The sequence below is a fragment of the Triticum aestivum genome, chromosome 7A, assembly GCF_018294505.1.
Source record: "Triticum aestivum cultivar Chinese Spring chromosome 7A, IWGSC CS RefSeq v2.1, whole genome shotgun sequence".
Taxonomy (NCBI): Eukaryota; Viridiplantae; Streptophyta; class Magnoliopsida; order Poales; family Poaceae; genus Triticum; species Triticum aestivum.
In genome coordinates this window covers 7,188,822-7,203,956 of record NC_057812.1, presented here as the reverse complement: position 1 = coordinate 7,203,956, position 15,135 = coordinate 7,188,822, and the positions used below count along the sequence as shown (strand labels likewise).

General features: G+C 42.3%; 1 protein-coding gene across 1 annotated transcript; it reads right to left on the bottom strand.

Moving 5' to 3' along the window:
• Nucleotides 1–11,771: 11,771 nt before the first annotated feature.
• LOC123147499 (histidine-containing phosphotransfer protein 1-like) lies at nt 11,772–14,884 on the bottom strand. The gene is made up of 6 exons (XM_044566769.1): nt 14,790–14,884; nt 14,367–14,497; nt 14,210–14,278; nt 12,964–13,035; nt 12,427–12,500; nt 11,772–11,826 (listed from the first exon to the last, which is right to left on the bottom strand). Exons 1-5 carry the CDS (start codon nt 14,844–14,846, stop codon nt 12,434–12,436), a joined length of 396 nt encoding a protein of 131 aa, XP_044422704.1. The 5' UTR covers nt 14,847–14,884; the 3' UTR covers nt 11,772–11,826; nt 12,427–12,433.
• Between the last annotated feature and the right edge of the window lie 251 nt (nt 14,885–15,135).

Sequence of the window (15,135 nt, the reverse complement as noted above, 5' to 3'; positions counted from 1 at the left end):
CGTGCGATCTCCGCACGCCGCGTCGCCCCGGTGGGTGGTGGTGGCACCGGCACGCCGCCGGCGCTGATCCTCCAAGCCCCGGGCACCCGCATGTCCGGCGGAACCGGGTACTCGGCCTCGAAAAGGAGGCGAGCCTCGTCCTCGTGCAGATGACGGCGCCCGAATCAGTTCGCCGCCGCGCCGTCGCCTGGGAAACGCTCGGCCATGCTTTCCCAACTGGTGACGGCGAGAGGAGGAAAGGGGGAGAAATGAGTGCGTCGTCGGTGGATGATCGGGGTGAGTCTCTCCGGCGCGCTTGCAGTCGGCTTTTATAGGCGGAGGCGCCGCGTGGTAGGCTTGGCCGGCGCGTTACGCGTGGCGTGATTGCGTGGCGGCCGAGGGACGCGCCGCCCAGCCTTCACTGCGCCGCCCGTGAGGCATCAATGGAGGCTGACCGGCGCGGCAGCTTTGGCATTGATTCGCCGTGGGAAACGAGGCGATGAGGACGACGAAGGGGCGAGAAGAGGGTAGAGTCGCTGACGCGGCGGGCCCGCGGCTCTTCATGCCAAAAACGATTCGCCCGGCGCCCCCGAGCGACTCCCAGCGCGCCGGGTTCAAGTTTGGTCCGCCGGCGGCAATTTCGGCCCGAGCCGGCGAAAACTGGGCTCTTGGGGGCGCGACTGGGCTGATTTTTTGGCCCCAGCGGACGAAAAGACGCCTGGAGGGTCTTCTTGGGGGCGCGGCTGGAGATGCCCTAAAACATCTTATAAAAGTTCACAGAGGGAGAATTTTTCTTTTCTTTTTGAAGGTGACTACGTTTAGTAAATTTGCAAACATATGCAATGTTTGTGTTGCTTTCTCTATGAATAACATATGTCGCATCTGATAACAAAGTTATTGCTATTTTATTCTTTTGGGAAGATAAACTTTCAACATCAGAACCCATAACCAAATCGACAAGTTTCGCTGATAAAACAAGCATGTTATGGAAAATCAGGCAAATGAGCATGTTCATTGATATCGACCAAAAGAGGGACTGCTGCATGTTTCATTTACTTCTTTTCTACCAAAAATAGAAATATAGCACAGTCCACAAATCAATTAGTTATTTTTTACCGAAACACATGCCTCTATGGCGCTCCACAAATCGACTGTGTTTGCCAAGACACAGGCAACCGTTTTGAAGTATGTAAAAATATGACGCAAGTGCGTACAAAAGAAGATAGTGTTGCACAAAAAATAAGTTTTGTGCATAATAAACAAAAAAAATCTACATGCACCAAAAAACGATAATCAAAACCCTTGTAAAAATATAAATACAAATCCAAAATGAGCATATAGACAACAAACACAAATAATCAAAACTCTTACAAATAAAATAAGCAAAAAGTATAATGGCTGATGATAGTTTATCTTCCCGAAAGAGTAAAATAAAGATAATATTGTTATCAGAGGTTCCATCAATTATTATAAAGAAAGCAACCGTAGGATGGAGGAGAACTTTTGGTCTATGGGGACATATACATCCTATATGGGAAAATAATTTAGTAATTGAACAAAAAGTCAAAAAAATCTGAAAATATTTTTGAAATAAACCAGACCTTACATTGTACTTGTGAGAAAAGTTTCACAAAAAGAAAACCCCCCCTTTGACTTCTTTTAGTACTCGCATAAGTAATTAATTAATGCATCAAAGTTGTGAGTATCATAAGTATACTAGATTTTGCCAGACATGTCGTGAAGAGTAGTACAACATAGGATGAGCGGTACAACATAGGATGAGCGGTACAACATAAGTATACTAGTATCAAAAGTCTTCAAAAGTATCATATGCAGTACAACATAGGATGAGCGGACTGCTCTTCACGACATGTCTGGCAAAATAAACGAACGGTTGCGGGATTCAGAGAAGAAGAACGTTAGCGGTGGACGGATTGCTTGGTGGGGTTCTAGCATGTCCATAAATGTTGGTACAGTTAGGGATTTGTCTATTGTGAGTTGAGGGATGGAAATTGAACGCCCTTGATCGGCGTCAAATATGTTATCATTCTGATAACAATGATTGAACCTCACTTCGGATGAAGAGTAGTCAAAGGATCAGTAGGCGCGACTTTGAAGACTTTGAGCATTTATAGTGGGGAGTATTATATACTAGTATTATGCATATGATACTAGCGTATGATACTACCTTCATAGTGCATAGTATCATAGAGTAGTATCATATGTGATCATATTTATTGTCATGCATGACACAAAGTAGTATAGCATTTAACGTATCTACCTATGTTACTTTAATCCTCTCTTTCTTCTTTAATTCTCTGCCACATCAGCATGTTTGTTATTCCCGAGTACATGATACCGGCTAAGATGATACCATCGCTATGGCCAGCCTTAGGGGTACTGGCAATGTCATGCCCCCGAGGTATAGCTACGGTGTACATAAGAGGTCTGACCACCATAGAGCAGTCCAAGCCTGCTACTCGAAGTTCACCGGCAATACAGGGTGCATCGCCACTTCGGGGTACAAGACAGGCACTCTGTTACGTAAATATCTAGGTCTTCTGTATTTTATGCATCTACCAACCGACACCGGACCTATAAACCTAGCCATAGTTGACATACTACACCGTAAATAGAATCATCCGAGGAAAACATCCCATAGCTTAAGAATGTAAAACGTAGACCATTGCCATCTATCTTGACTATTGTTTTAGATTCATGAAAGGTACTGCATCAGATGACCAAGTTCTTCCTCTGCCATAGATAATACATCAGATGACCACATCTAACATTCAGTCCCTTGTGGGCAATGACCTCATCCTCTATAATTCTTTCCTCTGCCATAGGTGATCATGCAGGAGCATGTCATCGAGCAAAAATTCGGGCGCAATGCCAGAAAAGAACAACATGATCTGGTGTCCCAAGTTGGGCACGCAGAGCGGGCCGTGGCCGATCCACCACACTGCCTTGCGCACATACGTTTCAGGCGTTGGTGTCAATGGCGCGAAGCGCCTGGCCTCTGCGAAGGCGGAGGCCATCGTGCCGGCCAAGAAGAATGGTGCCCAAAGATAGGATTAGACGTTAATATAATGCTGGCTGGCTCGTGTGGGCGAGTTCTGTTAGTAGTAATCTTGACATGCATTATGCGGTTTAGGCTGGCTTGTGTGTGCAGCCAAGGTGCACGTTGTTAGGCCAAGTCATATGGATCACGGTCAGTTTGCCGGGTCCTGTGCTTGTGCGAGTGCTAGTCGTGTGGCCATTGCCCGCATGCATGTAGTCGTGATTTAGTTGGTGCATGGAGCCGTTAGCAGCATGGTCGGGTCATAGCTCGTGGAGAGATTCCAGGTCTGCTAGGCAGGACGTGCGTGCGTGGAGTTGGTGGCCGAGGCGCGTGTGTGTGCTAGCCTGGATATAAAAACCCCTCCCCATGTACTGATCAGGGCATGTCCAATGGAGGGCGCTTGCTTAGACGCTTAACATATTAAAATAATTGATTTAATTACCTGGCATCTGTCTAAGAGTCTGTGCTTCCAACGCTAAACGTGATTAGAGGCGCTACAGGAATAAATAAGAAAAGTGTTAGCGCCCGCTTCCTCCAACGCAAAAAGATCTCGAGTTAGTTGAGGCAAAGCCGCTAGGGGAGATTTTCTAGTATCCTTTTAGCGCCTTGATTAGCGCCAGCCGCCAACAAAATCTGGTCGTACGTGGAAAAAACAGATGAAGCGCCCGGCGACAACCTTTGAGTCGACGCAAAGTAATTTCCTGGGATCGGCCAGGATTCGGGAGAAACTACCAGGATATCTATCCTAGCGTCCATCATTAGCGCCTACATTGTAGATACCCTCAAGGAGCTACGGTCTGTTCCCGAGACGGTGTGGTATGTGCCACTGAGCCGGGGTATGTGCCCAGTAAAGTGAGGCCATTCATGTGGCGGGGCATTTGTGTGCCGAAAAAAATCCAGTGTGCTTTTTCTTTCACCTTCGTCCGAGCGAGTGAGAGGAGATGAGCGGCGAGCTGGTCCGGGATTTGTCCCAACATTTGGTATCATGAGCTTGGTTATCTTGGCGTCGTTCCCCTTGCCGGTGGTGGCGGCGTTCGTCGACGGACGCGCGATGAACTCCGGGCTGTGTGTCGGCCTATGGAGGTGCGCGGAGCTGGCGCGCAGTGAGTCTGCAACAAGCACGGCGGACGTCGAGGCGTATGACGGAGCACGGTGCGACCAACGTTAGCGCCAGGTCGGGTCCGTGGTGGTGCGACCGGCGTTTGTGCGCCAGGTTGGCTCCGCGGGCTAGGTTGCAGCCACGTGTGTTGCCGGAGAAGATGGTGTATGTCGCCGGAGATGAAGAAGCAGGCACGGTGGTGACCCGCGTCAGCGCGCCAGGTCGAGTCCGCGGTCATGGTGATGATGACGATGGGAGCAGCAGCGTCAACTCCAGCGACGACAAGCAGGCGGCACGTCACAGCGATGGGCAGAGGCCTTCGACACGACATCGACAATGAGTCGGGGCTTCTGCCGGCAGGCTGCACGGCGAGGTCATGGTTTAAGGGAAGAATGTTAGGAATAAACCGTGGCGGGCGTGCCATGTCCGTGGTGTACGTATGTGTGCCTGCTCGTGGCCGTCGTAGTTAGGCTAGCAGTAGTAGCAAAACGGCTGTGGCGTTCCGTTGGGAGCCAGCCGGGTCGTACGCGTAGAGAGCGTCGTGGAGACCGGACTGAGCGGATAGATAGTGCGTTAGATCGGGGAGGTGGGCAGCGATGTGCATGCATGCATCGACCAAGTATAAAAACCCCTGGGTTGAATTTGTTATGCGAGTGGCCTAAGGAAGATGTAGACTTCGTCGGGACCGTGGTATGTGCTTGATCGACATGAGAGTTCTTCTGGGTTGTGCTGCGTGTGTGCATGTGTACCTCCATGTATCTGTTGAAGTCATTGTGAAAAATAAAGCCAAGATACAGGCGTTCGTGTGCTGTGGCGTTCGTCGCCGGAAAATTATGATGTCTCTTTCGTCTACCTCTATCCGGTGTCGTTTGCGCGGATGGGTTTGTCCCACAAATATAATGCTGGCTGCTCGATTGTTTGAAGTCTTGGTGAAGTTATTAATGAGTAGATTATGGGAGATGAGTTTATTTTACCTGGCATTGCACATCGATTCCTTTGCTTCTACTCCGTATATTGGACGTGAAGACTCTTAGAGAACCGGGCAACATAGCTGCATGGAAAGAATCAATGGAACATGATCTTGTCAACGACATCGAGATACTACTACTAATTAAGATGTGATGTACTCCTACTCTACCATTGAGCGAGTATGTATATGTGCTTACCGTTTAGTGGCGGCGTACATGGTGTAAAGGGGTAAGGAGGGGATGGCCTCTGACGAGGCCGAGCCCAAGTTGACCACAGCTCCCCTCCCGCGCACCACCATGCCCGGAATCACCACCGCCGTCACCTCCGTCAGCCCCAACAGGTTCACCCGTATCATATCCACCCACTCCTCCACACCGGCCTCGTGCAGGAACACCGCCCTGGGCTCCAGCACGCCGGCGTTGTTCACCAGCACGCCGACGTCCAGCGCCTCCACGGTCTGCCGCAGCCACCGCATCGCCTCGTCGCCTGCCAAATGTATTCTAGTTTGCTTCGTGTTTCACCGTGGGCGGTGGCGAGGAGCGACATGGTCCAAGACTAGAGTCTTGGTCTTCACGGTGGGAACGGCCCTGCATATCGCCCGGGAGATGTCGCGGAGCTTGGCCGAGTCTCGGCCGGCCAGGATGTTGGAGATATAGCTATAGCATGTATATTCCTTATACAGCAAGCCCTCCTTCTTTCATGCATTGAGGACGTGGCTTCCCTATATACTTATATATATATATATATATATATATATATATATATATATATATGTGCATATTACACTCGATCAATATATCGTGAGTTGCATCATATTCTACACAGGATAAGGTTCAGCCCACTGCGGGCGAGCTCCACGGCCAGGGACCAGCCAATGCCGGATGTTGGCCCTGGGATGACAGCCCACGTGTCGTAGTAGCGCCAGAGGTCCTTGGGACGCCGGAGGCACACGGCCAAGTGCGGAACGAGGCCGAACGCCAAGGCAGCTACATAGACGCTGTGTTTTGATTTTCGGTTTGAGTTTTTTTTCGCCCTAGGCCGAGATGGCCGAATTTCGGCTATTTTCAAAAATTTCGGCTGAAATTTGACCAAAATTTGACTGCAATTTAACTTAAATTTGATCAAAATTTGCCAAATTTGAGCAATTTCGGCCTAAATATACTTTTCGCCTCAGGCCGAGATGGCCGAAATTCGGCCGAAAATCAAAACACAGCATAGACGGCACCAAGAACGACCAGTGGTGCGAACCATGCCATCGTATCCTCCTCTCTCGCGTGCCTCTCCGTCGTATATATCCTCCTCCAGCAAATTCTGCATAGCAAACCATCAAGAGATGCATGCATGCATGCATCGGTCGACATGGATGTGAAGCAAAACACAGTCGGGCAAATCTCTCTAGCAAATGCTTAGCGCAAAAATCAAACTCACGTGAGCTGGGGGGGGGGGGGGGGGGAGCAATTGTTGCTTCACGGGCTCTTTCAGATTGGCTCAGGCGGGAGGGAAGGAGGCGAGCTGAGTAACTAGTTTGATATCCTTAAATCCTTTCTAGATCAGCAACTACATAGCCTTGAACTGGTGGGCTTGTTGTCGGACCCAAAGGCATATGCGCGCACGGTGCTCCAATCCATCTCCAAAGTGATCCACTTTAGCTAGATTTCAGTCAGCTGACTTTTAGTTTTATGGTCAGTCGATTTTCTGTCCGTTAGATTGTGCTTCAAGATTTGTGTAGTTTTCCTTTTTCCTGTCTTGTTTTGCTGGTGTACTGGGCTGTGTGGATTCTATTGACTCCTATTTTGGGTCAGTCAATTTCCTTCTTGGGCTGGGTTTTCGTGTGTGCATGCTTTTTTCCCTTGGATTTGCTTTGTTTTCTGCTCGTGTACGCTTTTATTTTTCTATTTTTCAGTTGAGTTTTTTCCTTTACATGTATTTCCGGATGTTGAGTATGTGTAAATGTATAGATGTACGAATTACACTACAGTACGGATATTTCACTCTTATAAATTTATTCTATATATTATAAAAGTGCATTTTTGTGTTAATTGTATGATTTTTTTTGTTTTTTCATTTTATTTATTCTTTAAGGTTAATAACAGTGCTAATTGTTTTGTGCTAATTAAATACAGTTTTCTATTATTATGTGTATGTATGCATGAAAGTACTATAGAATATTTGTGTAAATTATACTAGACTGCTAAAGTTGCATTACTAAATGTGTATTCACTGCATATTATAAAAAGTGCAATTTCACTGATAAGTTGTGTGTAAGTTTTTTTTTAATTTTCTATCTTCTTAAGAGTAATATCAATGACACTAATTGACTCTTCTTAGAAAACTTTGTTTGTTTTATTATGTCTAGTTTTAAATTCATTTCCTGTTTTTAAGGATGATACCAGTGCCACTAATCTGTTCCTTGTTTAAAAACTTTGTTTTATGTAAAATTCACTGTTATATGTTTATTCTTGTATAACTAAAAAAGTGCAATCTATGTTTAAATTGTGTGCAAATTGTATCATTATTTTTTATTTTCTTCTTAAAGGGTGGTACCAATGCCACGATACTTGATTTCTTCTTAGAAAAAATATTTTTATTTTTGTGTTTGTAAGTGAGTATACATGCAAGTATGATACACCATGTGTGTAAATTATAGTAGAGAGCAAATATTGCACTGTATATGCTTATTTTTTGCATATTACAACAGTGCAATTTCAGGGCATACTTGTGTGCAAGTTATTTTTTAATTTTTATTCTTCTTAAAGGCTTTCATTTTCCCCTAGAAAACCCCATTATTTTGTTTTTGCTTTTGCTTTTTTAGTGTTTTTTTCTTAAAGGGTTTCATTCTTACATAGAAAACTTCATTATTTTGTTTTAGTTTTAGCTTTTTTAGTTGTTTTCTTAAAGGGTTTCATTATTCCATAGAAAACTTCATTATTTGGTTTTTGTTTTTGTTTTTGTTTTTTATTTTATTTTCTTAAAGGGTTTCATTCTTCCCTAGAAAACTTTCTTATTTTGTTTTTGTTTTTATTTTTTATTATCTTTCTTCTTAAAGGGTTTCGTTATATTGTTTTTATAATATTTCATTAGTGACATTTACATTTTCATTTCTTTCTTTTTATGGGTAATACAATTTCCAGTAATTCATCCCTTCTTTGGAAACTTCTATTTTGTGTAAATTCTGCAATTATATTCTTATCCTTGCATATTTTAAAAAGGCGCAATTTTGTGTAAATTGTGTGCAAATTTTACATTTGTTGTATTAGATTTTTGTTCATTTGTGAAGGGTAATATAAATGTCACTATAAATTCTTCGTTGGAAAACATCATATTTTATTTTTGTTTTGGTGTTTATTTCACTTTCTCTCTTCTTAAAGGGCAGTAGCATTGTCACTTATTCATTTGTTCAAATTTTGTCTGTACATTGTGAAAAAAATGCAATTTAAGTGTAAATTGTGTGCATAAGCGTAATTTAAGTGTAATATATGCTTATTCTTGCATATTGTGAAAAAGAGCAATTTAAGTGTAAATTGTGTGCAAATTTTGCCGTTGTTTATTTAGTTTTGTTTCATTTTTATTCTTCCTGAAAGGTAATACAAATTCCACTAATTTATTTTTCATTAGGAAACTTCTTTATTTTAATTATATTTCAGTTTATATTTTATTTTATTTCTAGTTTAAGAGTAATGACAACGCCACTAATATTCATTTTTTTTCTTAGCAATCTTCCTTTTCGTGAAAATTCACCATCATATTCTTATTATTGCATATTATAAAAAAGCATAATTATGGGTAAATTGTGTGCATATTTTATCATTGTTAGTGTTTTAGCTTTGTGACAGACGCATGCTAGACTTTTTCTCAGGTATTTTTCTCTAAATAACACTGCATTTAGACTGCAGGTATACTGTAGCAAGTTGTGGGACATACATACTTTGTTTTGGCGGCATTTGAACCATCACGGTCAAAAAGAAAAATTACCTCACACTGTGACTCCCTCTCTTATTAAACTTCTCTGCCATGCATGCATTCTGTCTCTCATTTTTTTTCACATGCATGCACACATCACAAATCTCTCTCAGTAGCTCTCTCTCTCTCTCTTTCTCATGTCTGTGCACAACACCATCTCTCACAAGCGTGCTCTCTCTCTCGCGCGCACACAGTCCAAATCTCGCAGGCATAGTTGCTGCCGGCCTTATTAGGCTTTTTTTCCTGTGGCTGTGCATGTTCACACCTACACAGAAAAGTGACTAGCAGAATACAAATTTCAGTTGATTGACACCTAGTCGGTCCCAAAGTGATCGATGCTATACGGCAAGGTAGTTAAGCCATCCTTGATCCTCCCTCCATTCCATAATACAGATATTAGATTTAAAAAAATGATAAAATTCATAGAAAAAATTATCAACAACTAAAATACCAAATCATCCTCCCGACGCGGGCAAGTGCGGGTCGTGTGCTTCTTCAACACGGGCTTCAGCCGCTGATATATCCCATGGCCTACAACTGCTGCCTGGTCCTCGAGAGTGTGTTGCTATCCATCCGTGTCGCCTGTGCACACGGCTTCACCGCTGCCAAGATTCTCTACCACAGGCGAAGAGGGCTATAAGAAAATATGTTTGAGGATTAGAGAACAACGCGGGCGTTCCACAGAAAAAAGATGTATAGGCTAGTGATGTCATTATTCTTTATCGCAATGGTGGATAATCTATTTATATTATTATTAAAACAAGGGAAATAGTATCTCACGAACGTCAGGTTTTCTGGCCATCTCGGCGAACGCTTTGACGGCTGTCGGATTAAGCGCACAAATCCTGAAGCAGTGGATATTTCCATGTCAGCCACAGACACCTGCTCGTTTGGGATGACTCCTCAAGCGAACGATCTCTCCCCTATGCCCATACGCTTTCAGCCACCGCGCAACGCAGCATTATTCTCCTTTCTCTCTGTCACTTTTCACTCTCCAAGTCGCCAATGACCGCGCGTGCTAACTGCTAGCATTTTGACCAATGACGCTGACTGAATCGGCAGCACCTTATTTTCAAATTTACTGATCATGGCAAATTAGTGGCAAAATGGAGTGGGTGCAGTGATGCTTAAAGAAGGGAAAATATTTAGACTTTTTTTCTGTAAAAGGTCACATGGCAGGTGCTTTTGTAGTTTTTCCATATAATTCAAGGTAAAGTATGAACATGTTTAGCCCATAAATGCCATTTCATGGCAAATGTACAGAATTTTTATTTCATGGAATTTACAATGGCAAATTCTCGTTTTACCATGGCTTTTTTTATTGTAGATACTGTTAGAGTTGTGTTGAATATTATTTCTACAAGGTAGGTTACAGTTGGACTTGGAGTCGTACGGTGTGTAGACAGGATATGGATTCGTGTTCAAGTAGGACACTTATATCTTAGGTCTCTTATATAATGAGAGGATAGACACACACTGTAACATATGCCAACATAATAGCACAGGAACGCAGGGGAAGCCGGCGGCATGTGCCGGTGTCCAAAGTGACTGGATGCGGTATTGTAGCGGTGTCATGGGGAGGAGCGCCCATAGTCAAGCCCCGGGGATGTAGCCATATCGGTGAACCTTGTTAACAAATCTTGGTGTCGTGCTCGTGTGATTGCTTTGTCCTTGGATGATCGATGGTGACATCGGATTTATTCTAACAGATACCACCATGACAAAATTTATCTTATGTAGCTTGGCTAATCCATAATTATTCCATACAATATACTTTCCACGACTTTGTAGAGGTTTATATATAGTTTTGGCCATGGATCATGGCAAATTTTGCTATTAGTTTTGTTTTACTTGTTTCCAAAAAATCATGGCAATTTTGCAATGTGTTTTCTGTTCACTTTTTTAATTAGCTTTTTCACATGGATCACGACAATTCTGGTCTTAAAGAACATTTTGTATCATATAGTACTCGGAATCTCGGATGATCGAGACAGGAAACAAATGTCAAAGATGGTCTTTCTCGTTGACTGTGTCTGCTACCAAGGCACTTGCTATTCCTAAAGTGACCCATTACATCTAGAAGTATATATAGTTATCATCCTGCTCTGTTTATCTGTCAACTATACTTTGAGGAGGAAAATATATTTGTAATCTCAAGTCAGGGTTACGTGTTCATAATCTCATCTGATAACTGAGTATATCTAAATCTCAAATCAGTCCTGGCTTTCTAGATGTGTAATCCACACGAGGAGGGGATGGAGACTCAGATACGATGAGTTGGATGAAATATATGATAAACCAAAGAAATAAAATTATTTTGGTACGCACATTGTCACCCAACAACAAACATAACTTGATAATGAAATAACATTACAATGTTCTCCACAATATACCACCATAGTCCATACGCCAACCGCAGACACATGATTTTGTCGAGATTACACTGCCACTGAACTGATACGAGCTAGAAACTGACTAGAACCACAACACCAGATTAACCACTGAAATGCAAAACGATCGCGGATGATTGTTATTTTACCACCAATAATTCAGAACGAAACTACGGATAGTACCACAGAAATCGACACCAGATGAGCAGCTTGTCACTTGATAGAACTATAGACCCCACAAAAGCAAACAACTCCAGGCCATATATGCTAAGTTGAGCATGTTCTACGACTTCAAACACAATGTGCAATCAGAACATGCAGCTCCATCTTTATTGCTCCGGCCTATAGTTTAGGACATGCTGCTGCAGCTGTATTTGAAAATAAGATGGCGCGTAAGTTGCGTATACCACGATCTTACTTAGAAGGAGGACCCAAAGAGTTAAACACAAAATAATTGTAAAGATTATGTCATCATCCAGACAAGAAAGCAAACCATGAAGTCTATTAAATATCAATGTTGTGATATAAGATAAGTTTTGAGCCGAAATTTGGGTGACCATTTCGAGGTACATGAGGCTAAGATTCAGATATCGCATACATACCCAAAACAGTTATCTGTGAACGAAGATTTTCAAGTGAGATTTCTAGTAGTCCTAGAAACCAAGTAGTACCTCTAGGTACAGACTTGCCATAGAAAAAAAACTTTCCCTGCTTGTCTTTTTCCACAATTAGCACTAGTAATTTAATGCTTGACATGCAAATTAGTCGCATTCATTTCGTTAACATGTCTTTTGTCTGTTGTTATGCAGTAAGCTAACATGTCTTTCCTCATATCTATTGTTTAGTTCAACATTTTGCATTTCATGCAAACTTTAGAATAAAAAGAAAAGTGTTTGGAGATTACTATTCTATTTTACTCTAAAGCTACATGCTACTTAGATTTTAAGACGAGTTACAGAAATCAATACCTGAAGCCTATGGTATGAACATGCTGCACAGATCATAGAAATCATTTCTCACAGAATCCAGTGCCTTCAGGCACCTGACAAGAAAAAACTCAATAAGTTGTGAAGCTCGTTTCCATGTGCTCATGGCGATGTTATTAATTGATAAAGGAACATGTTATTAATTAATAACTAGTGAAAATGCTCATGGCCATTACAATTTGCCTCCTTAAGAATAAAACTCTGCATTGGTAGGGTTATCTTAACAATCCTAAAGGATACAATCAACTAAATTAAAACGGAGAAGTTATATTCCTAACCCGAGAATCTCAGTGGAGTTAGCCAAATATGTCTATCTATAATGTCTGAATACATTCAGCAGATTACAAAAGCAGTGAACATGCAATTCCATCAATATATACTCTGATAACACTAATAGTAAGAAAATATGTTCCAGTAGATGACGTGAGCACACTAGGAAATCATTATTCAGTATGAAGATTTCAATAACGAAATGATTGAAAAACAATAGTGTGTGACATGAGAGCACAAATTACTAACCCAATGCTGCTCTTCTCCTGACAACACTCATGGAACTGAATGCAAGTGTTCTTCACTCTCCGAGCACCAACACTGCGACATGCAATAGCATACAATGAGGAAAGACCCACAAAATCGGCTTAATGACAGAAAAATAGCATTGTAGTGCTCTCCCTTCATTCCAGCCTCCTAAGCAAATAGATGTACCACCGACTTATGAAATCAACTAAATACAACTATGAAAGCCCAGTGTAAGCAAAGTGATACATTGATCCACTAGGAGTTAACATTTTCAGTAATGAAAGTGGTGTGATCCAAAAAAACAATACGTATATACCAAAAACATACCTAAACCAAGATTCATTAGGCAAGGGATCTATGTCATGCAAAGTTGTGATGCTGAAGGAGAGGGTGACGATCCTCCCCAAATTAATCGTACGAGCCCCACTTTAGAAAGGAAAATGTGAAGTGCTTCTCTTTGAGCCCTCTAATCATTAAGCACTACAACAGATGAATGGATGTCAACCTCCAAAACATCAATTGTAAGAGCCACTTCGCAAGGTGGATATTTTTTTTTGCGGGGTAACAAGGTGGATATAAGAGTACTACTCATGGAGCTATATGATTTATGGGAAGTGATTGATATTTGTCAGATCTAATTCATAGAATGGTACAACAGCCAAGGTTTTTTGGATCCAAACCGTAAAGTACTACAATGGCCAAATCGTCCGATGTACATCATAGAACAATACAATGGTCGAACGGTTTTGTCAGATCTTAATCATAAAACGGTACTACGCCTGTATAGTTTGTCAGATGTAAATTATAAAACAGTAAAACAGCCAAAGGGTCTTCGTATAGAAATAATATAAGAATATAACGGAAAAATTAATTGGAAGATGTCACGTGCTAAATGTTGAGCTACCTGAGATGTACGGAATGGATTATTTTTTGTTAGATCTAGATGATAAATCACTACAACTTGCCAAACTGATATCAACCCTCCCCTTATTTATTTCAATCTATCCATACTTGTTGAGCCGCCTGATCAATTCAGGAAATTGACCACCCTTGCTATAAAACACTATAATGATGAAAATGGACTATAATTCTCCCCCAACATGATAGTATGCCTTATGATGTATCTAGCTGGGATCTAAATACCTAGTTTTCATTCCAAGACACAGAAAACTACAATAGTCCTGATACATACTAGTGCACAAACACATACAAAGAGGACGTGAAAGAAGAAGGAAAGAGGCCTCACTATAAACTATTTCCCCAGAGTTGATCCACAAATGTGTCCACCTTGCCATAGTCCACACATGGTTGGTCCCTACATAGACATAATCCGAATGCCCAAGTAAGAAGTCAAATCAAACCACCCTACACAAATGATCAGATCACCTGACATGGCAACGTACAATTGCTTGGCGAGCTCGCCAATGATACGCTCACCCTCCTCGCAGAAAAGCATGACAACCTTCGCAACGAAGTCTGGGTTGCCCTCGTCTTGGAGCATCTCAAGTTGCCGGAACTGATCATCCAGCAAACCCTAACCCACCAAAGAAACACAAAAGCAGAAACATCATAATCCAACAATTAATATTGTGTTACACATCCACCTTGGGAGAAACTAGAACCCATGGTTTTAAATAGCCCGCTATAGTGTTTACAAGAGGTCTTGCGCTACGGGACTTTGATCCAAACACATGAAAGAACTTTTTAAATAGCTCTTCTATAGCACGCTATAGCGTTTAGAAGAGGTCGCCGCTAAGAGGCTTAGCGCGCTATTTAAACTATGCTAGAACCCCACACAAATGGCATCAAAATTGTATATAGCTCACCGCAGCGAACATGTTGGCCACAAGGGTGCTGAGTTGGTTTGACTTCGCTGCCGCCATGGCTACCCACGGCAAGGAGTTAAGCTAGCAGGGAGGAGAAAAGCTAAGCGAGGAGAGGAAAAATGAGGGTGATGTGGTAATGGATGGAGATTGGGGTTGAGTTGGTGCGGTATATATAGGAGAATTTGATTACCAAGTCATTGGTTGTAGCTAGAAATAGAGGGCTGCCATTCCATATTTTTATTGCCCTCATTTATTTCGTCTTTTGTCCTTTCATTAGCTGTACTAGCTGGAAATGGACGACTACCCTTCCTTCTCTTTATTACTCTCGTGTATTTCCTTTTTTTAC